We start from the raw sequence: 23,491 nt of genomic DNA, 5'->3' as shown, positions 1-23,491 counted from the left end.
TTCAAGCCAAAAAAGGAGGTCATATTTACTGCCAGTCTTTCAACCCACTATTTACATCAGTTACAACACCAATATGTTTTACCGGCTAACAAAATATAAATGTACATGCCAGTAAGTTACACAAAGTGAACTGTGTTGTCCATGTTTTCTGCAATATTGCAAACAAAACGACGTCAGCAACGACAAGTGACAACATTTTCTGGTAGCTAAAAAAGTAGGGGTTGTTCTTTGCATTACCTGTCAAGCAGAAGCTGGCGATCTTCAAACACGTATTTACATAGTAGGATAAGACGTATGTACAAGCATTTTACAGAGTTATAACACCCTGCGAACCAAGCAGACGTAAGATCTATAATGACGCTTTTTTCGTCAACCAAAAACTGTTATCAGTAAACCACAAATTGAGAAATATGTTGCATAATCTTAGTCAGTTATACCAATACAAGGGAAATAAAATTGCAAGATAGAAAGTATAAATCAATCCAAGCACAAGAATGTCTTAGAGTACCTGTACAAATAAAGTAGTACTACTTTATAAGTATTTTTTTATGAGGAATAAAAAGCGCAACAATACTGAATTGAACAAAATAAGTCAGTCAATGCAGTAGTTATGTAATATATTATCATAGGAAATTAGAGAATTCTTTCGTAGGTATGTGTACTGTAATATTACTAATGTTTAATGAAAGATAGTGCAATTGAAATTTAGCTAACAATGGATTGGAAACATTAGCAACACAGTAATGTTTAGCAGTCACAGGCAAATTAGGAGTTAGCATGAAACTACTTCTTTCTCTGTCTGTTCTTTTTCGATTGGTTGCTAGAGGGCGTTCTTTGGAGAGGATGAATGTGAGCGAAATAGAGCTTATGAATGAATATAGAATGGAATGCAATATGCAATAGTCTTTTTTTTTGTTGAAGTTTCTTTTGAGTTGTTTGTGCTGCAATTATAATCTGCTACTCCTACATTAGGAGTCATAGAAGTTATTCTTGAACATGAGTAACAAGCTCCTAAAAGTTTATCAACTTAGTAATGAAAAAGTAGAGATAAAATTTATTAACCTTAATTTTTTCTTAGGGGGGGTCTCCAGTTCAGTTTGTTGCCTCTTGATAGAAGAGCCACCTTCTGTTAACTCGTTCTTCACCTCTTCTATGGGTGTAACTTGTTCCACATTCGACTGATTGTTGTCTTCGTTTTCTATCTCTTTGTTCAGCTCAGCATTTTCCAATTTAGTGTTACTGCTCTCTCCAATTTCTTCAGAGGCTACTGGTACGGACAATTGAAACAAATCTTCCTTCATAGAGTAGGACACAATGAGCAATCGTGTATCAGAAGTTCTAGAAAATATTTTTCGCAGTTGTATCTTGAAGAGTTTATGAGGAAGACGTTTTCGAACATGTTCAAGAGGTAATGGATGGTTCTGCAGGAGAGAAAAAGATGAATTTAACACATTAAATAGTACTCAAAAGTAATATACTTTGAATTAATTGGATGTTCTAAGCCTATAAAGTACTTGGGATGCAGAGGCTACAAGCTTGTACAGCCTTTAATTATCTTTTGATTTAATGATGAATTTAAGAAGCCAATTGTAATATTTAAGCGACCTAATGGAGATGTTTTAGTTTTCGATAGGCATGTGGAAATGGAGGTGTAAGCAGACATAATTGGTACTTTATTAAGAAAATTATTGACAACCTCTGTGCATTGGCAGTAATTAACATTGCCAAGCAGTACAAGTCAGATGATGAACTAATAAAGCAACATTGAATATTCAGGTAACAACCTAGGGTTAATCAATTAACAAGCATACGTAAGTCAACATTATTTTTCTTAATACAAGCAAACAAAATCTCATTTTTTTCACGTTTTGTTACTCTTCTTGTCTCTGACTCTTTATTTTTTCTCTCTTCTTAACTTTAAGTTCTAATTTTCAGTTATCAGTGAGATTTAATCTAAGAATTTTCAAGAGGTTAATGTTAATGTCCTTTCAAGACACTTTGTTGAATTTTTAGAATGAAGAATAAAGACATTTGAGAAGAATGGTTTGTTCTAATCACACTTGACTAAGTATTGGATAACTTGCAGTTCTTTTTTTTTTTGTGTCGGTGTCTGCTCCAATTTGCATGCAGGTATCTTTGGAAAAAACCAATCTGTCAACGAGAATAATAGTAATGTCTCAAGTTCTTATCTTGTAATGTTAAATTTAAGACTAAATGTTGTATTTGTTCGGGATGTCGGCGAGACCCATTTAAATTTAATTAAAATTGATTTTTGTTGAGCATTAATTTTTCTTATCTTGTTATTTTCTAATTTTTTTTCAGTATCGAAAAGCCTATTCACAGACCATTTATTGTTTTATGGAACTTCCTAGTTTTATTTTTGTTGTTTTAGAATAAATATCTTATTATTCTGGGTTTGGATGAAGCCTATCTAGTTTTATTTGTCATTATTAAAATCTACCAAAGTTCTGAATTAATTATGAAGATATTTCCCTTTATTGTTTTTGTTGAGTTTTTTCTTTTTGATATTCTTTTTACCTCTATGTATGGTTCTGTCTGTCTTGAAAAACTTATCCACTAGACCATTTAAAGTGTAGGTGAGACTGCTTTAGTTGTTATTGAAATTCAATTATAAACAAAATAGCAAATCACTTTCTTTAAGATATTTTTTCCAACTTATTTAATTAGTGGTTACATTTTATCTGCAAAGGTAAACATCAAGAAAGACATAATTGGAAAAAGTAAGAGAAAACTTGTTTTCACGGTATCATAGTTGTAAAAAAGTTTCTCCTGCTGCCATCAACAACGTACCTTAGCTGATATTTCACAGATATCTGTGGCGGTCATATCAAGAAAATTTTCTCCTAATTTGCCTATAATGTTGCAACAGTTGGTCCACTGCTATATGTCATTACAACCTCAAAGCGGACCCTAATATGCAATTAATTTGCGTTATTTCATTTTCATAAAGCCAATGAATGAAGAAACTTTCTTTCTTTGAAGATGTAGAACAAACATATTTTATTAAGCTCGGACTCCAACACGCAATACCTGGGTGTCAACATCGCACGTTGCTTGCAACTCGCACAATGAATAATTTTCGGCGAATGAGTTCTGTACTGCTGGCCGCAGTGGGAACACAGTAATTCATAAAAATCTTGATCGGCAATCGGAAATGATAATTTACCCTCCACGTAAAACAGTTGTATCTGTGAAAGAGGAGAATGCAAGTAGATTTATTTAGTTGGGCTAAAAATACTAAAGTTGTCTATATGTATACATATTAGCATGCGTGAAATGCACATACATGAGGTTGTGACTGGATAGAAACAATTGGGACAATATCATTTTGTTCTGCTGCAAGAACCAGAGACGAATCAACCGTCGTTTGCTGACTGTATCTCATTAATCTTGGTCGGTTGTCTTTCACCCTATACGTGTATAGAGGCATTTCAATGGCAACAAAATGTGAGGTACATTTAAAATGACACAAAGAGGTGGTGACAACTGACAAACTTAAAAAACATAGGAAATAACAAGAATTGGTTGTTCCAGTGACAAATTATTGTGCACATTACACCAACAACACTGAAAATCAACAGAAAGTACCAAAAAAATATTTCTTCTAGTTGACCACAATTATAATGCATATAACATAATTTTCAACTGGCCAGAGCTCCAACATATAGTACAAATGTGGTGTGTGGACATAGTGTAGACACGTTCTAAAAATACAAATAAGAAACTATTAGCCTCAGTGACTGTAGTAGTTCCTGTTGGAGGAGTAAAATTAATTTTGCAGAAATCTAGTCAACATTGAACAACAGTATCACCTTATTTGTCAGATGGTACAACAGCTATCTCCGAAAACCAATGCGGTGCAGTGCTATTTCATAGCTAATCAAAGGGGTAATAGTACATATTGGAAGCTCATAGAAGTACTGGTTATTCTTACCAATGTTATATATATCATACCAAAATACTCAGTGAATATAAGGGCAAAGTGACACTTCCCTAAGAGTTGTTCAGTAAATTATTTTGGTGAAACATTTTGCATATAAGCTCTAAGATTTTAAACTCATAAAGTTATATTGTAAAATGAGATGCAATGTAGTTCAAAACCATCTCAATTAAGATACACAGATGCCAAGTTGCTATAAACTTGTAATTAACTGAAAGAAAAATATTGAATTTATAATAGCCTACTAAGTATGTCTCTTTTTTTTTTGGGAAGAAGGGAAACACGGTAGTGCAGCTGGAAATTGCATATGCTGGACCATCTAGTTTAACCCACACATGTTTAGTTTGCATGAACTAATTAATCAAATATAAAATTCAATTATGTCAATATGTGTTCCATACCAGTTCAGAAGTCTTCCAACTTGAGGATATGGTGGATTTATCAGTATAACTGAGTTGTACCTTGTCGACAATAATAATCCTATATGACATATTATGTTAGCAAAGAATTCACAACAGATCTCTTGCAGTACCCAAAAAAAAAGTGTAATGTTTTTCATACCACCATAGCTGGCTCGCGTAATTCGTTTTGCTACAATTATTGGGAATTCAGCAACCTGTGCAGTGAAGATGCTCCCATCAGTGTCGGCGAAGTCTTCCCACATTGTAAGGATAGTAGGCCTCACACTGCAATAAAATGAATGGGCAATAAGTGACACTACCTAATAAAAAAATATAAGTGTAACAATGTCCGCAAGAGTAATAAAGAAAAGGATGTAAATATAAAAATAGCAAAGACAAATCGGTAAGACTAGAATTCAAACAATGCTATAAGTAACATGTTCGCGCAGGAGAGTGAAGGTTGACAAAAAGGTCATTTAAATGATGCATATTTTGTGTTTAAGCATACAAATGCAGCATGACCTATATAGTTTTTTCCGGTTTGGAACTAATGACTTCTGGAATATGTAATTGTCACCGTATTTTCTAAAATCTACACAGCGAATATATAGTAAAAATATACATTTTAGGATTCGAAAAAGAGAACAGATAAATTACCTGATAGATTGCCACGTATAAGGATTCAGAAGGGAACTTTTCTGTCTGTGTAGGAACTTAAGAACTTATATAAATAGTTTTTCATATGTTAATATATTACATTTTATCATTCGTTATTAAGGTTTTTTTTGTCACCCAAAAATATTTCTATAGAAAGTTGTAATTGACGTAGAAGAGTAAATAAGAGAGCAATTGGAGAAATGAAACACGTCTATGTAATATATTAGAGTTAGCTGCACAGTAAATTTTTTTCCAATGGATGATCTTCTAAAATGAGTAACAAACTTTCTTAGTCATATTATATATGAATCATGTTTTAGCTACAAAAATGACGCGGGCAGTAGAAGATGAGGAATATTGATGTCCCACTTACTAATGAAGTATTCTTGACTAAGATGTGTCAGATGATAGCAGTCAATGTATACATTAAAAAAAGGCAGTAATGGACATATTAAAAAAATATTGGTAAACACATATCAGGCTTCTTTGCATTTCTTTTCTCGTGAGTAGTATTGGATTTTACCAAGGCCAATATACAAAAAAAAAATTGTACTAGACCATGGTAATCTTTGACGAAGAGAAAGTTGGATTATGACTAAAAGCCTATACAATTTCTTTTTGGAGATCTTTTGGCTTGTTCTATTCGCAGAAAGATTAAATTTGTTGAATGAAACAGTAAGGCAAGTGTCATAGATCAAGCTGAAAATGCAATAAATGAGTCTGAAGAAATTTCTTTTTGCCAGCTTTAGTCGAAGAAGGTGACACTGATGAGGAGATGGCTGAGATTATAATCTCATGACATTATAACTTCTTAATTGAAGGTATCTGAGCGAAGTAATCAACTGAATAAGATGACATTGTAGCCATTTTTTTTTACAAGTAGTAGCGACAATAATAAAGTAAATAGAGTGCCAACAGACTTACTTGGTATCCATTACGACGACTTCACGGCATTTGTTATTGTTAGCGCCAACATACTTTATGGAGCCACAATTCACCACAACGGCAATTATGTCTATTTAGTGGACATTGCAAATGACTTATAATTTAGACCAATGTACACAGTGTCAGAATGTAACGATACAAATAAATTTTAATTGTTAGAGTATACTACGCGTTAAATAATGGTTACCAAATTCCGTATTTTGCTGCTGCTCGTGCAAATATGCAAAGGGTATAGTATTCAACCTTGTCGGCGGCAGGAGCGGTGGATCTTGTATATTATCATCTTTCACCTCTTCGACGACTGTGAATTTATCAATAACCCATTCAAAACGGTTGATAGGCACTCCGTAGGGTAAAGGAACCCTCACTTTTGCAGTAGATATCAAGTAAGTGGAAAATGGGGTGAGCTTGTCTGCATACTTTTCTATGTCTTCCCCGTACAGAACAACGACTACTTGCTCTTCCTGCAATTTGATAGAATGATGAGTTACTCAACTACCCTTGCGGAAGTGTATCCATATAGACACATGGAGACATACAGATGCAAAATACTGAATTATTAAAATAGTAAACAAGTACAGTATGAACAGCCTCAAACTCATGAAATACAATTGATAACTAATCTATACAGGAATTGGAATTTGTACAGCGCTACCCCCCAAAAAAAGGGGCGCGAGGAAGAATATTAGTCAGTCATAAAGCGTAACTAAAATTGTTTCATATCATTAACATAAAGTCAGCATCTCTCTTTGAACTAAAGAATCTGTAGTTGAACTCCCCATTGTCAGATGTAGATCTCATGCAGCAAAAGTAAAGAGAATCCACTGTATTGCATCACAAAATATGTAAAGTAATTATATATGTCTAAAACGTTTAAATGAGAGAAGAAACTGAGTCGGGAAATATTTTGTGACCACCCCAGAAAATCTAAAAGTTTTAGCTACTTCTGTTATGAGGCCAAGCTGAAGCTGCCACCACTTTTAGCAATCTTTCTTATGACGCCACCATCTCAAGCTTCCACCAGCTATTTTCTCTTTTCTTCTACTTGTCAATTGGAATTTAGGGGGCAAAGGATAAATAAATGCACAGGTTCTTGACAACATGAAAAGTTGGGCAAAACGATGGAAGAATAATAGGATAACCAAAGTTGTTTGTGAAACCTTGTTACTACTCGAAGCAACTTTGAATGCGGTTGACGATATTTCGTTCTCAGTCTCACTAATAGTCCAGTAGTAATGGTAGAGAAAGCAAGTTAATAGTTCCCTATGGATGACACCAAATAGACATGTTACAAAGTGTGGTTCGTATTCCATGCGGGTAGAAAGTTGGAAAATCTGTTGGTAAACAGGAAAAATAAAATGATGTATACATTAGTTAACTGAGAATCGGTATTACATGGAAAATGCGTAGTGTAGCAGTCAAAAGGTTTGCAACAAGGTAGTAAATAAAATGAGCTTCAAAGGATTGCAAATTAGCAGGGTGAATAATAACTTGTATACAATGTATGACTACCAAAGGACATTGACATATTAGTTACTCGTACTATTATTAGCCAACTAAGTAAAACATTTCAAGGACAATATCATGATTTCAATAATCTGTCAATTATGAAAGTCTAAGTTTACTTCGTTAGAGAAAACGTCTACATTTAATCCTTCAGCTTACTAAATAAAAGCATATCTGATCAGTTAACATAAGGAAAACAATATGGTTTTAATAATCTGTCAGTCGTGGAAGAATAAGTATGAACTGACACTCCTACAATTGAAGGAAAGGTCTAAAGTGCTAACTGAACGAATGAAAATCAATCGAGAAGAGTCTTTGACGTAAGAGAGCACTTTAAATTAAAAGGAAACATATTCCTATGTCTATGCCCAAGTATGTGCGAAACCTAATATTTAATTGGCATTATGCAAGTAATTTGTGAGCTGAAGTACTTCAATGAGCTGCCTATGCTATTATTAGCATTGTGGGTGTGTGTTCAACAAATACATGATCTATGAGATGTCTAGCAATTAAGAATGCTTCCATTTACTCTATTATTTGAAATAGTATATGTAATCTGAGTTTAACGTGATTTTATGTTGTTTATTGTAATGCATTATTTGGATTTTCAAAAGGTTTACTAAGACACAAATAGCATCTTCCTAGAATTTATGAAGATTTATATTACTTTTTGTAACGTAACAGATCTCATAATGATATCTCAGAAGATAAATTTGAAGCTAAAAATAATTAGAGGTATGTAATGACAAGCTTATCATCTTGACTAATTTATGGACATCTGTTTTATCAGAGTGTGGCCTTTGAGAAAGAACATTTAATGAATGAAATAATTACCATCAAATTGGTCATGCCTTCTGAATTCTTGCCCTTTAATTTCTTAACATGTAAGAAGTTTAAGCAAATTTCAAATGCGACGACTGCAAAGTGTACTGCAAATACATCATTCTGGACAAATAAAGTACTATAAAGGCACAAATATGTAATCCAAAGAAGAAATTTCAAAGTTTGGTACCACAATTTTTATCTAAAAAACTAATATCAGACAAACATGAATGGTAAATGTGGAATATCTACTTTCATAGAGCACCTCAAACATTTAGTTCCTCACATAGCAAGTGTGACAGAAACGATTAAACTTGTGGTTACCTAAGTAGATGGATCTGTTTCTTTTCTTTCAATTAAAGAATACTGGCGATTGCAATTATATTTCAACCAGTAGAATAAGAAGTGACACGGTAGTTAGAAGATTACTCTTTCATCTCGGACAACAGCAATCTGGAATCGCGTCTTTCCATCTTTACTTTTCCTTGGCCGCGGTGTCTCAATGAGTTGTACCTTTGATGTCCACTCTTTTGTTTGTGGAGTAATCCTATCAATGGTTAATCTGTGCTCCATGTATTATGTAGACTCTACATTGGGGGGAAAAAAGACATCATCAGTATATACCGAAAGATAAAAAAACATGTACACAGATAATAAGATGGATGACCTGATTAGACAGATTAAATTTTTCCATTTAATAAATTATATGCAGTGACAATTAGCACACGAACTCTGCATTATTAGTTAAAAAGATCAGTCATGGCTAATTAGCTTGCCCTTGTATACCTAATGACTTTGTAGAATCTAACGAATTGTTTTTCCTGGCACTACATTTTCATGCAAAAATACCTCTCTACGATCATCTAAGCGAATGCTACAGCCTCCTATTGATTCATCTTTGTTGGAGCAGTCATGTGCGCATAAAGCATCAGTTGTAGTTTTCAACGCTTGAGCGAATACAAGTTGATTGCTACCGACCAGATTGCACATCATAAGTATCCTTCGTCAGCTATTTCATTTTTTTTAGTTAGGATACTATCTGTTCTTGGCAGAATATCCCTATAAAGTAGCTTTTTGGATGATTTCTTTGTAAACAATGTTATCTGTGTAGTGATCGTCCGCGCTACCTGGTATAGTCGGTCGGATTAGCACTTTCACGCAGTTCGAACTCTTTGCTCTGGACAATGCCACATAAAGTTGACCGTACGAAAACACAAGTTCTCGCAAATAAACTCCAACAAAATCTAATGTCTGACCTTGCGCTTTATTTATAGTCATTGCAAAGCAAAGTCTTACAGGAAATTGTGTCCTTTTAAACGGAATAGGCATTTTTTCATCTTGGGATGATAATAGTGGTATTCTGGGGATAAACACATGTGTATTCTTAAAGTGACCAACTGAAATATTGGCGCTAATAACATGCGACTTAAAATCACAGCAAGTCAAACGTGTTCCATTGCATAAACCATCACACGGATATAAATTGCGTAATAATATAATTGGACAATTTTGTTTCAATGTCAATTTGTAAGGAGGCAGACCAGGTGGATTTAAACTGTGCAACAGATCCTCAAATTGTGATTGATCATGATGTTCAGTAGTTTCATCAATACCAATAAAAGTTTTTGATTCTTCTGGGAAACGAGCAACAAGCATGTCATTGATATCGTCGACAAAATCATTCTTAGTTGTTAAGATAACGCGGGAACTTGTGTAGCGTGAGGAGGAAAAAAAATATATGCACATCTGGATAAGTTATCAGATTCCTTTTCAGTTGTATAAGGAATGATCAAAGAAGTTGGAATTTCAATCTTGTTTGTTGAGTTTACTTTTTCTTCTCCGTTTCCTATTCGCAACAAATAATTACAGAATGAAGGATCATCTTTCGCTCTCATATTTTCGAATAGTCGCAGCCTTTCAAGTTCTTCCCAAATATGAGAATATAGTAAACTTTCATTAATGAAATCTTCCTTTTTTCCGTTCCGAACTACCGGCAATGTCTGCCTGAAGTCACCTCCAAGAACTACAACTTTTCCACCAAATAGTATCGTTGAATCCATTAAGTCCTTCAAAAGTAAATCAAGGAGTTCAATCATTCTTTTTTTCTCCATAGATACTTCATCCCATATAATTAATTTTGCATCTTGAATCAAACAGGCAAGTGAGGTTTGTTTGCTGATGTTGCAGCTCACATTGTCGTCAGTATTTATTGGTATTTTAAAACGTGAATGTGCAGTTCGTCCACCAGGGAGTATATATGCAGCTACACCGGAAGTGGCAGTTGCCAATGCTATATACCCTTTAGATCGTACAGTTGCCAACAATGCACGATATGAAAAGGTTTTCCCTATTCCTCCAGGTCCGTCAATGAAGAATGTTCTAGCTTTGTTTGAAAAAATTCTCTCTGTAATTATATTGTATGCTTTAAGTTGATCTTTATTCAACATTTTGTGTAATAGTATATCCTCATTAGTAAACGTCATGGTCCTTTCAAAGTGTACCTCCTTTACCTCTTTTGCCGCTACTGAAGGCCTTATTGTTTCAATAATGAGGTGGTATTCATTTATGTCACCACCCATAGAGTGTAATATGTCGTTAATATGGTTCAAAACTTGGTATAGAATATTTTTTTTGTTAATATTGGATACCAACGTATAATCCTCGGACATATGTTGTTCAAATTGTTCCCAGAGTTGTCTTGGATTCGTAGGATTACAGTAAATCAGTAATGTAGCAAATAAACGTCTCAAACTGTATGGCATCTGGTAACTTGTTGCTTCTGACAGGCATTCAAGCAAACTATTGTCACTTTGTAGCAATCCCCATTTTTCCACTGATTCTCTAAAGGTGCTGTAACGTTCTCCATTAACAGTTAGTAAATCCTTATATGATTTTGGTCCTCTAATATTCATTAATAGCATTCTAAGATAATATCGCTCACCTTCCGTTGGATGACATGTTACAACACGACCAATAGCATGTCGTTGTTTCCGAGGTGTCCACATCTTCTCTGTTGAAGACCAAACAAAATGTTCAGGGAATTCCCGGTATAATAGATTGAGATCCATAGCCTCAGCGTTTGTTCTATTCATTTCGAAAAATTGTGGTAACATTATCTGCTTAATCAGCGGATTATTTACAAGTGTATCTACATTTGCGTTGCTTTTGAATGAAACAAAATGTTGCCCCTTAAGATGAAGTTGAAGAGGGCATACGGTCGGTAACATTTCACTAATCGAGAAACCATACAAGTGCACATAGCCTCGGGAGGCGACACCCATCTAGCAGACTGATATTCCTTTATTTCATCTATTTCTGCATTTGTGTCGTTATTATGTACCAAAAATGCAATCTTGTCATGTCCTTTACATATATACTTATAAAGATACTTAACGACTTTAATATCAGAGCATATTTCAACATTTAGATGGCAGTCAAATTTTCCTAGCAAAAAAGGATTATATGGAACAACCCATGAGTTATCCAAGTATTGTTCTCTTATTTTTACCACCAACCCTGTATTGCGTCTTCTATAATTTGGTAATATTCTATTCCTTTTGATGTCTGGTCCGCAAAACTTTTTGGATACTTGAATTTACAGTAACCTTTCTTATTCATACAGGAATTTGTTGGGTTTAGATTACCGCATGGACCATGCATCATGTGTTTAAGAACAAGCAAATGTAAATCTGGTTCTGCATTCTCATCAGGTATTTCAGCACTAATAATATTATCGTAAGCCGCTGGAGTAAGTAATTTGTATTCATTAGTTAATATTATAAGAAAATGAGCATGTGGTAAACCTCGCTTTTGGAACTCTACAGTGTACATAAAAGTTGCTACCTTTCCAAAGATATTTCGCTTTAGTATATCCTTTTTGAATTCTTCTATTTTCGCTCTGAATACTCTGCTGATCAAATCAGGCCTATTATGCGACTCATCAGTTGGAATTAAATGTTCCTTTATCTCTGTCCAAGAGGGATTACATGTCATAGTTATAAATAAATCAGGTTTACCGAAATGTTGCACGAGCGCAATAGCATCCATGTACCGTTGTCGCATATCCCGAGGCCCTCCAATAAAGTAGCTTGGAAGGAAATTTTGTTTCCCGATATTAGAAGCATCGGGTTCACCCAATCGCAAGATGTCAAGAAGTCCTTCTAGCATAGCCGTCCTAAATAAATCTTGATTGAACGCTGCGAAATCCAACCTTTGTGTTTCAAGTTTAATGTATTCATCAACTGAATACTGCTGAAATATTCTCCCAGTATGCAATATTTCATCTCCATCATCATTTCTCATTTGTAATTTGTAACAATAATACTCACGAACAGAAACAGTATCTCTTCATCGCTGTCCCTTTTTAAGAATTTCAGCTTCCATTTCAAGATATCCGTCAAGTGACGTAACATTTCTTATATTTGGTACCTCTTCGTGATGCACAGTTCTTAAGTACGCAAGACAATTTACTGGGAGCTTCTTAATACCACAATGCCAACCACTTTGCCCTAGTGGAAACAATAGCGGATATTGCAATGCATCATAACAGCCATAATAGTAATTCACTATTTGTGTTCGATCAGTGCGAGGGTAAATTTGAATATGTGGTGCATTCAAGGCTACGCCATCATTTTCCTCGGTCCATATTGCTGCAATTTCAGATGAAGTCGGCAAATTATATACTCTCTGGTCCAAATTTAAGTCGCATTTGAGGGCTATGTGGAAATCTTGAAGGTTCGATACATGTACCAAAGATCGTAAAAACACAGAATATGGGTTTATTGATAATATATACATCAATTCTTTCACTACTGATTCGTGAATTCTGTCGGAACATGCCATCCTATGTGCTAGCTCATTGCAATTATCATAAAAGTATAACTGTATATTTCTTGGTTTGTCATCTGTAGGGTGCAAATTATTTATCCAATGGTATATCTTCCCTTGAACTCTAAATGTGTAGATACCAAAGTTTCTCTTTGCTAAATCTTTGTCATACTTTACACCAAGTGAGCTGAACGCAAAAAGGTTATTATACGTTCTAATGTATGTTCGGAAGTGTTTAGACTCCACATTATTTCCAAGAAATAAATTTCGCAGCTTGGTAGGCATTTGATGAGAAGTTAACTTTATTGTTCCACTACCACAGCAAAATGCAGGCGGTTCATATTCAAATCTCTTTGCTGCGCAAAATTTGCAGATTGGAATTTTCTTCAGCGGAACATAGTTTGAACGCAGTCGACCGGTAATTGGAGCAAACTTTGTAGTTGGTGCACGACCTATATGTTGGAAATAGACGATTAAAATTAAGATGAACGAAAGGAAACAATTATTTTTTCAGCAGACAGAAAGCCAAACGAACCTCTACATGTAACTATTTCGGAGTCTTTGTTACGTAGATCACTGGGTGCTGCTGACGTTGAACCTAAGACCAAATTAAGTGGTCCTTAGATGGCACCAAATGATGACAAGTACTATAAAAGTAAGCATAGAAGGCGGCATACTCACCTTTTTCATAGATAGAAAGTGGTTGCACTATATCTCTTTCATTACCCGAAGCAGAAGGCGGAGGATGATCCTCAGACGTAGTAAAATCTACATCGAAGAGAAAGCGTAGATGAAGTTGACTATTTAAAGTGCGAGATAAGGTGAAAGCGATGGGAGAACCGTATCTTCTAACCTGAATGCAGAATGTAAGAAGTGGTTAAAGAGCATTCAGGTGGATCCATTATTCCATTCATGCAATCCACAGTTATATTCTCAGCAGGTGCACGTATCTTTGACTCTTGGTATTTAAGTCGACGTTGTAGTAGCAACTTCTGCTTTTTCTCTGCGGACATCGTTTTGTATTTTTCGCGCCTGTTGACATTCCTATCCGTTTCTGATAGAGGTCACTTGTTTTTTTTGTATGATCCATCAGAATCGTAGTATCTACTCTTAAATGATACTGCGCAAATTGTCATAGCCTTTTAGAATTGTATTAATTTTTATCACCGAAATGCATATCACAGGGCACGAAGTAACAAAATTGAGGCTATCTTTGAACAGATATAGTTACCCCAAGGAAGACAATATGGGAAGCGATTCATAATGTTATAGTATGTTTTCGAAAAAGAAGTACGTTTTGGCTATTAGTTTTCACACAAGTAACATTGGAGTCAAGTGAAGTACCTCTGGACATCAACTTTTTGTACCTATAAGGGGAACAATTATAATTATTTGTAAAAATAATTTCTTCATAGTGTAACATCCGCGCAAAGGAACTTTTCCAAAGGTATAGCTTCGCTAACTAAGCGGTAAAAATCTAACTAAAACATGACCCGAAGTGAAATAAAAGAAAGTGGACGCCGTGATACGACATCAAAAACTAAAGAGCGAATATGTCAAGACAAAGTTTTTATTACGCACATAAGTCAGTTTACAAACAAGGTATAAACAAAGTAATTGTACAGAAGAAAATAGTGGACATCAGCAACCATTGGCAGTACAGCGGAAATGAGCAACAGTGAACGCATTAATATGACCCAACGTGCACAAATATACGAAAATAAGATAGTTGGTTACCTTTACAGTGCTGAACTTCTTCTGCAACTATGTTAATTGTACTAAACGTAGGAGAAACGTCAGCAATTCTACAAAGCCAAAAAAATAATTTCAGCCATAATTCACCGATCAGGAATTTATTCATAGGGAATATGAAGGCAATCAGAAAAGTTGAGCGTAGAAGTATTACTGCAAAACATCGACATCATAGAGCTTTTAGGAACGTAGTATTAGGCTTTATAAGATTAATTTCAAGCCAAGATATCTTGAAAATAAAGGGAAAAATATTGAGAAGGAAAGGATGGGTCAATTTGCCTTCGAAATTTCAACAAATATTTATCAATAATCCTATAAAAACATTCAAATAAAGTCAATCTAATTTTAGAATCATTATTGCATAAAACTTGGACATTGACAGTAAATTGTCCATTCAAATTATTTATATTCCTTTAACAATGGCTTCTACTTTTCATGGATTTTCCTCTCGTAGAGGAGCATAAGAATCATTTAGTTTTTCCAAGCATATCATCCGACAGTTAATTGCACCAAAGACAACAAAGTGGCAAATTTACATTCAAAAACTACTACATAACTTTTGGCTCCACAAGTAAGACAAACTCCAAATAACTATGAAAGAATATTTAAAAGTGCAAAGCTCCGTACAAGGTAAAGTATTTTGTTCGGTTAGCTTCTAGAAAGGCTTGCTTTTCGCAAAGAAATATTCAAAGAAGGGGTTTACAATTAAATCACATGTGCCCTCTTTGTCGTGACCAGTAGGAAGTCAACAATCGCGTTTTTATTTGTTGCAAGGTTTCTAGGCAGCTGTGGGTTTTTATCTTCAACTTACTAGGCATGAAATAGTGCTTCCCAGAGAATATGTTTCCCTTCTTCAAGAGAGGCACAAATTAGGGCTGATCAACATAGACCAGCACCACTTTGGTCCACTGTAGCGATAACAATTTGGTGGGTCATGATATGGAGGAAAAGACCGGACAATTTTTTTTTAGACAAAGAGGAATATATGGTTAGCCATAAGCGAAAGAATCTCTATTTGCTCCTTTGTTGGTGTAACATGCTAGAATCAACATTAATGACATAGAGGTCATGATAGAATTTATTAGTAATCTGCATTGATTGTACTTGGGTTGTTCATACCAACCAGCACTTGCTTTATGCTGATTTTTCCGATATAATACTACTCTGCCATTACTTATCAGGAAAAAATATTTAGATTGGTATTTTTGTAGGTTTTACAACTAATACTAATTTTTTTACCTTGAACTGAAATATCTCATGCAGGACTCTCTATCTCAAATTTACAGCCATCCTACAGTACTATTTAATTTTACATTCATCATCTTTATATATTTTTCTCTTATATCTACCACAAGCCTAAACACATAAATTATATCAAGTTTTTAGTAGTGTAGGGGAAAAAGTAATTTGCACTCAATGTTTATTTGTACTGATGCTTCAGAACAACCACAAGTACAAATAAATTTCTGAGATGTCTACTATTGTCATAAGAATCGTTGGGAAGAGTACCCCCTAAAATCCATAAATCTATTTGCATATCACCAAGTTCATTGGTTGTTTACCTTTTTTGGGCTATAATTTATCCATCATCCTATCAACATAGAAAAAGTGATCCCATTATCCAATCTCCTTTCTACTAAAGAATATGGAAGTAATACTAGTGTCAACCAGATGCGAAAAATGTCCAAAAGTAAGATATGTAAGAGCAGATACGACAATACTACTGGAAGTGGTGCACACAAAAACTGCAAAGAAAATACAAAAGCATTTGACACAATGAAGCATCAGTTCACGACATATCAAACGTGCATATATATGAGTCGGGATAAACTCACATAATAAATTAACGGTTATGCTTTTTTATCTTTTAGTCATGAATGAAATTGAGTGAATAGTCACAGCTTTGTAGCGACCTAAAATGTCACTGCATGATAACTCGTGTCAACTGCCTTCAAAAATAGGGATTATAATATATAACTCTGTTTGGTCAAGCTTACTCCATGTTAACTTTGTCCGGGGTGTGGGAAGCAACTGCAGGTCCATAATTCTTCTATAAATTGTGCTTGAAAGACCAAATTTGTGGAAACTTGCTCTTTATGGCAGAATGTGGCCTATACAAACTTTTCAAATATGGTACGTAATCTTCACCTAATTCCGTAAGAGTAAGAGCTTTCAGACCTTTTACTTTAATATAAACTCTTTCACCTAACCCCCGGCATAAGCTCTTTCCAAGAAAACAAATAGGTTTGATAATGCCATGAATACACACAAGTTATAATAAAGAACCTAGTAGAATCTTGTTTAAATTATTCATTTAAGTGTGCTTGTAAACACAATAACTGAGAGTTTCAGCAAATGAACAACTTTTTTTCTACAGAACTTATTATCTACTTAAAGTCAGCTTTTGTTTATTGGTTACGACGGAAAGAATATCCGAATAGCACTTCAAAGTTTAAAAATTTTCATATGACAATTAGCAAAAAAAAAATGTTTTTATCAGCTTCAACCTAGCAATATCTGTGATTAGAGTAGCTAATAAGATAACTATGGAAAGATAATAAAGTCTCAGATGATTTCATATATACTACACAAAAGTAAAAGTTAAAACACAATAAAAGGTAACATTATATATTTTTCTCTTATATCTACCACAAGCCTAAACACATAAATTATATCAAGTTTTTAGTAGTGTAGGGGGGAAAAGTAATTTGCACTCAATATTTATTTGTACTGATGCTTCAGAACAACCACAAGTACAAATAAATTTCTGAGATGTCTACTATTGTCATAAGAATCGTTGGGAAGAGTATCCCCTAAAATCCATAAATCTATTTGCATATCACCAAGTTCATTGGTTGTTTACCTTTTTTGGGCTATAATTTATCCATCATCCTATCAACATAAAAAAAGTGATCCCATTATCCAATCTCCTTTGTACTAAAGAATATGGAAGTAATACCAGTGTCAACCATATGCGAAAAATGTGCAAAAGTAAGATATGTAAGAGCAGATACGGCAGCACTACTGGAAGTGGTGCACACAAAAACTGCAAAGAAAATACAAAAGCATTTGACACAATGAAGCATCAGTTCACGACATATCAAACGTGCATATATATGAGTAGGGATAAACTCACATAATAAATTAACGGTTATGCTTTTTTATCTTTTAGTCATGAATGAAATTGAGTGAATAGTCACAGCTTTGTAGTGACCTAAAATGTCACTGCATGATAACTCGTGTCAACTGCCTTCAAAAATAGGGATTATAATATATAACTCTGTTTGGTCAAGCTTACTCCATGTTAACTTTGTCCGGGGTGTGGGAAGCAACTACAGGTCCATAATTCTTCTATAAAATGTGCTTGAAAGACCAAATTTGTGGAAACTTGCTCTTTATGGCAGAATGTGGCCTATACAAACTTTTCAAATATGGTATGTAATCTTCACCTAACTCCGTAAGATTAAGAACTTTCAGACCTTTTACTTTAATATAAACTCTTTCACCTAACCCCCGGCATAAGCTCTTTCCAAAAAAACAAATAGGTTTGATAACGCCATGAATACACGCAAGTTATAATAAAGAACCTAGTAGAATCTTGTTTAAATTAGTCATTTAAGTGTGCTTATAAACACAATAACTGAGAGTTTCAGCAAATGAACAACTTTTTTTCTATAGAATTTATTATCTACTTAAAGTCAGCTTTTGTTTATTGGTTGCGACGGAAAGAATATCCAAATAGCACTTCAAAGTTTAAAAAATTTCATATGACAATTAGCAAAAAAAAATATTTTTATCAACTTCAACCTAGCAATATATGTGATTAGAGTAGCTAATAAGATAACTATGGAAAGGTAATAAAGTGTCAGAAGATTTCATATATACTACACAAAAGTAAAAGTTAAAACACAATAAAAGGTAAACATCTGCACATAATTACATTAGAAATACCTAGAGCACTACAGGTTCATAACATATAATGACAAACAAGGTTATATTAACAGTTGGAACAAAGAGAATGTTTTTTCAGTAACTAAAAAGGTAAGATCTGCATAAACTCTGAATTTTTAAATCCAAAATCAGTTGTCTTAATGTTACGGTGTTATCAAATAACCTAAAAAAAAGCATTAGAAAGCTGCGACATGCTACCATCACATCTTCTTCCTATGGCCTAAAATAATAAGTTATAAAAACCCATTCATCAACATCCAAGTTATCATAGACATAGTAACTGTAACTTTCACTGCTATGGAGTTAAACGATTGTGCAATTAGAACATGAAGTTGGGTAATATAGAACAGAATGAAAAAGATCTCTTTCTTCGTAATTTGGATAACACTAAATTTTTCAACGAAGTCGCATATAGTAGGAAAGTTCGAGAGTAAACATATAAAATCTGAAGGAGGAGGTAGAAAACGAAGCAAGAAGTACTCACTTGTTCCAGCCAGTAAGGAGAGACGCTAAAAGGAACGGAACAGTAAGCCAGAAAACCCAAAGCAGAATAGAAGCTGTTGCAGATATTATTAGCGTGACCCCTAATCGGATATCCATCCAAATACAGGTGTTACACATCTGGAGAAACAGCAGCAGAAGCAAGAACTGGTTTGTCTTCCACGTCGATAGAAAAGGCGCGTATCGGAGAGCGCGCAAACTGAAAAGACTGCTACAGAAAATACAAACTGAGCAGAGTGACAAAAATACCCCGACTTTTGATCCAAAAAAGGGACCTAACTGTAAATCGGAAGCAGGATGACGAAGAGTTCAACCTGAAGTTGAAGACGATTCTTCTACTGGAGTGAAGGAAAGATCATACAGAGAATAAGGATAGAAAGAAAGAAGATGAAGATGGTGATAGAGGTTGGGATGGTAAACACTGATTTACCAAAAAGGTCTTAAAAGAGGTTGATATTACAAATTCTAAAAGGTAAACTAAAGTGATAAAAGGCTAAACCAAGGGCAAAATGTTACCCAAAAAGTAAATTCTGACACGCATACATTTATGCACAACTCTCCAAAATGTCCAATTTAAACAGAATCCCAAAATTACCCTTTTCAACAGCAGCTAGGACGACGAACATGCCCTTACCTCCCGCTTCTAAATAGTAGTAATATATATAGTATCTGAGAAATACTTTTTAAAGAAAAATGGCCTCCGAGCCACTTAAACTTGTACCTGTTTATTAATCCGATAAATAAATTTATAAGTTTCTCAATTAAATACTTGTACTTGACGGAATGAGTACCAATAAATACCTCTGACCATTGACCAAGTCTATGTGATAATAATATGTGTGACGTGACAATAATGTGTGACGTGACACACAACTTAGATGCGTGAAAGCAATTTCCTTGAGTAATTAAAAATGAAAAGAAAAGATAAAAAATAAAAAAGAATAAAAAATTCACAAAAACCCACCCGACACCCCATCTCCCCATCCCCTTTCCCTTTCTTTCTTTCTTTTCTTTTCTTTCCCCTGAAATCACAAGTCCTTCTGTTTCTCTTTTTTTTTTCCATCTCCATTAGAGGCTTTGAAGCTCTTCACTGCACATCATTTATGCTCGGAAAAATATACCTCAAATAAATCAATGGCCTGGCTTCCTAAATATCACAATATCTCCTACACCTACTAACCTTTGTTTTCTTCCCCATTAAAACTGCTGAAAAATACCCAAAAATATATTATCCTTAAGAATCAAAATAGACAATCATTTTTCTTCGTTAAAAGCTTCTCTGCAAAAAATTAAAATGAATATCATCTTTAATTTTTTTCGTGTTTGAGGGATTGTCCATGGCAAAATCACGACTTAAATGGGTTTGATCTTGAAATGGAGAGAGATAAGAGAGAACACAAAACACTTGAGGTCCTGAACAAGATAATAGAAGATACGATGTCCGTCAGGTTCTTTACTTGTCTGCACATCCATCAATGAACCAATCTTAGGTGTAGTGAATGATATGTGCTCATTCCCCATCACTATCTCAAGCTCCTGCCTCTTAATTCTATCGGGTTCAGGCCAGTTGTTATGATTTAAGAGGTGTTTTGAGAGAGGAAGATTTTTAAGATGAAGAGAATGAAAAAAAAAACATTAATGATGGCTGAGTATTGAATGTACGGGTCCAAATTTGACCAACCACGACCGACAACGAGTAAGACGATTGATGAGGCCTCCTTAAATCGACGCCCTGAAGGAGACAACCCTGAAACAAACTAGAGACTGGACGACCCTTTTAATAATATATAGTCATTAAGGGACATCAGGAATATTCCTTCGAATATTCCTTGTATTTTTGTCTTTTCAGTTTAGAAGAGCTTTTCTCTTAGAATAAATATGGGACAATAACTTTGTAATGGGTAGGGGGATTTTGGAAACATTACTATTCATGAATAAAAAGAAAACTTGTGATCTATATACTCTTTCTCTATCAATTTTTCTAGAGATTATTAACCTCAGTTAAGATTTACCCCTTCATCTTTTGATTGATTTGTTCAAAAAGGTTTTGATATCTTTTGAGTCAAACAATTTGGCGCCGTCTGTGGAGATTTCTATAGCTGAAATTGTAGTTTTCATCTAGATTCTTGAAAGTAATAATCACTTTTCTTCAGCTTCAATAAAGCCAGCGATGGCGGGAAAGGGAGAAACGAGGCTAAAGGCAGTAGTGGATGTCACGAACAACCTCTTGAATTCCCTCAACGAAGCCAGTGGAGAAGACAATGAGAATGCAACACCAAGTATTACACCGGAGGGGGAGATCTTACCTCCTCCCCCGGGGATCTAACGATCTTGCGCGGGAGGGGAACCTCAACATCCGCGGCAGGAGAAGCGCCGCCAGCTGTCAAGAGGCTACTAGAAGAATGGTTAACGAGCACCTTGAGCAACATGCTCGAGAAACCCATTCAGGGAGGTATCGAAGACGCGTTATCCACAGAAATTACAGCTGCTGCCGATGAGCCAGACGATGCACGAACAAGTAACACCCGTACTGTCGTTGATAAAGGCGACGACACACTCACTTTCCATCTTAAAGAAAATGGAAGAGATGGAAAGTGAGACCAAAATACTCTGCGACCAGATGAAAGAACATCAGGAGGGGGTTGATAAAATACCAGGCGCTCCGAAGTTATTACCAAAACACAATGTGGGCCGATTCGTCGAACATCCATACAGCGAAGGGGCAGCTCCCCATTCTATTCCAAAGACCTTCAAAATGCCGTCATACTTGAAAATATACAACGGGACCACTGACCTGGAGGATCACTTAATCCACTACGTTACCGCAGTAGAGGGTAATGATCTATCAAAAGAACAGGTACCGTCTGTGCTGCTGAAAAAATTCGGCGAAACTCTGACGGGGGGAGCATTGACATGGTATTGCCAACTGCCAGCACGATCCATATCTACGTTTGAAGAGATGGCGGATAAATTCACCACCGCGCACGCGAGAGAAAAGAAGACTGAGGCTAGGGTTAATGATATCTTTGCCATCAGGCAAATGACGGGCGAGGGACTTCGGGATTTCCTAGCAGTAGCAGCCTTTCAAAATGGGTTAAACAAAAACGGATCAAAAGCAAACAAAAAACTACTCAATAGACTTATGAAGTACCCCCTACCACGTGGGAAGAGATCCACAATGCCTATTGCGCTAAAGTGAGGGCAGACGAGGACGACCTGAACGGCTCTCTTCAGCGATTAACATCAGTCCAGACCAAGACAAGGAGAGATCGACGTAATGACAGGCAAAGGGATCAACTACCACGTTTCAATCGAGAAAGGCATCAACCCTATATCCGAACATCCAATCCACCCCTCCACGACATGCGGATGTCGCGCCCCGATAAACTGCACCTCTCTGAAACGAAAAAGGTATGCCTCCACTACTATCTGCTCATAATATTTGTGTTTCCCCTTCAGAGATAGTGTACGCATTGGAAAAGCTGGGCATGAAGGTGCAGTGGCCGCAAAAGATGAAATCAGATCCAAGTAACAGGAGGTCGAATGTCCTGTGTGAGTTCCACAAGGAGAGATGACACAAAATCGAAGACTGCATAGGTCTGCGATGAGAAGTAGTGAGGATGTTAAACCAGGGGTACCTGAAAGAACTACTGAGCAATAAAGGACGGGCCAACTTCGCTCGAGGGCGCAATCAACCTCAAGGACCTCCAAAGCCACTATCACCAACTCATACCATACAAATGATCATTAGCGGCGACGACGATACGATGATCAACCAAGTGAAATTCACCACTACACATAAACTCAAACGGACAGTTGCCCACGAACGATATGACGACCTCGAAGGCAGTATCATCTTCAATAAGTCGTATGCCGACGGTTTGTCTTTCCATCACTATGATGCTTTGGTTATAACTTTACGCATTGCAGATACCGATGTAAAAAGAATAATGGTGGATGATGGAAGCGGCATGTGTATTGTTCACCCGCGAGTTCTTGTGCATATGAGACTCGAGGATAAAATAGTACCACGATGAATAACACTAACAGGTTTTAATAATACAATGGAGCGAACATCTAGAGAAATAATGCTACCCGTCCTGGTAGGAGGGGTCACCTTGGAAACGATATTCCACGTCATGAATCAGGAAACAACCTACAATGCCAT

At 35.5% G+C, this 23,491-nt stretch overlaps 4 protein-coding genes across 9 annotated transcripts; all 4 read right to left on the bottom strand.

The window, feature by feature from the left end:
• On the bottom strand, window positions 1-19,755 carry LOC107798521 (replication protein A 70 kDa DNA-binding subunit D). 6 transcript variants are annotated; one of them, XM_075254057.1, is made up of 15 exons: window positions 19,307-19,698; window positions 14,857-14,924; window positions 13,973-14,239; window positions 13,801-13,887; window positions 13,655-13,717; window positions 8,722-8,879; window positions 6,152-6,428; window positions 5,944-6,034; window positions 4,523-4,647; window positions 4,363-4,441; window positions 3,308-3,431; window positions 3,052-3,209; window positions 1,063-1,421; window positions 238-325; window positions 1-148 (listed from the first exon to the last, which is right to left on the bottom strand). In XM_075254057.1, exons 6-13 carry the CDS (start codon window positions 8,863-8,865, stop codon window positions 1,298-1,300), a joined length of 1,122 nt encoding a protein of 373 aa, XP_075110158.1. In that variant the 5' UTR covers window positions 8,866-8,879; window positions 13,655-13,717; window positions 13,801-13,887; window positions 13,973-14,239; window positions 14,857-14,924; window positions 19,307-19,698; the 3' UTR covers window positions 1-148; window positions 238-325; window positions 1,063-1,297. The 6 variants fall into 6 exon arrangements, with proteins under 6 accessions (XP_075110158.1, XP_075110163.1, XP_075110161.1 ...); XM_075254062.1 differs by lacking the exons at window positions 13,655-13,717; window positions 13,801-13,887; window positions 13,973-14,239 and adding an exon at window positions 2,812-2,931 and having other exon boundaries at window positions 1,063-1,295; window positions 19,307-19,755; XM_075254060.1 differs by lacking the exons at window positions 13,655-13,717; window positions 13,801-13,887; window positions 13,973-14,239 and adding an exon at window positions 2,812-2,931 and having other exon boundaries at window positions 19,307-19,751.
• Window positions 9,352-9,948, bottom strand: LOC142180961 (uncharacterized). The gene has a single exon (XM_075253066.1). It carries the CDS (start codon window positions 9,946-9,948, stop codon window positions 9,352-9,354), a length of 597 nt encoding a protein of 198 aa, XP_075109167.1.
• Window positions 9,984-11,573, bottom strand: LOC142180960 (uncharacterized). Its single transcript, XM_075253065.1, has one exon. The coding sequence runs from the start codon at window positions 11,571-11,573 to the stop codon at window positions 9,984-9,986; it is 1,590 nt and encodes a 529-aa protein (XP_075109166.1).
• LOC142180959 (uncharacterized) lies at window positions 11,797-12,594 on the bottom strand. Its single transcript, XM_075253064.1, has one exon. It carries the CDS (start codon window positions 12,592-12,594, stop codon window positions 11,797-11,799), a length of 798 nt encoding a protein of 265 aa, XP_075109165.1.
• Window positions 19,756-23,491: the final 3,736 nt, after the last annotated feature.

This window comes from Nicotiana tabacum, chromosome 5 (genome assembly GCF_000715075.1).
Source record: "Nicotiana tabacum cultivar K326 chromosome 5, ASM71507v2, whole genome shotgun sequence".
Lineage (NCBI taxonomy): Eukaryota > Viridiplantae > Streptophyta > Magnoliopsida > Solanales > Solanaceae > Nicotiana > Nicotiana tabacum.
The sequence above is the reverse complement of the archived record's forward strand: the minus strand, read 5'-3'. Positions and strand labels throughout refer to the sequence as shown.

What these genes read in the sequence shown, in the direction of transcription:
- LOC107798521 (XM_075254056.1), bottom strand. Translation starts at nt 8,865, where the DNA reads ATGGAGCACAGATTAACCATTGATAGGATTACTCCACAAACAAAAGAG. An exon ending in CTGTTGTCCGAGATGAAAGA is followed by an intron (nt 6,429 to 8,721) that starts GTAATCTTCTAA and finishes ATCAAATTGCAG; the next exon opens with GAAGAGCAAGTAGTCGTTGT. An exon ending in GTCGTCGTAATGGATACCAA is followed by an intron (nt 4,648 to 5,943) that starts GTAAGTCTGTTG and finishes ATTTTATTGCAG; the next exon opens with TGTGAGGCCTACTATCCTTA.
- LOC142180961 (XM_075253066.1), bottom strand. Translation starts at nt 9,948, where the DNA reads ATGCTTGTTGCTCGTTTCCCAGAAGAATCAAAAACTTTTATTGGTATT.
- LOC142180960 (XM_075253065.1), bottom strand. Translation starts at nt 11,573, where the DNA reads ATGGGTGTCGCCTCCCGAGGCTATGTGCACTTGTATGGTTTCTCGATT.
- LOC142180959 (XM_075253064.1), bottom strand. Translation starts at nt 12,594, where the DNA reads ATGAGAAATGATGATGGAGATGAAATATTGCATACTGGGAGAATATTT.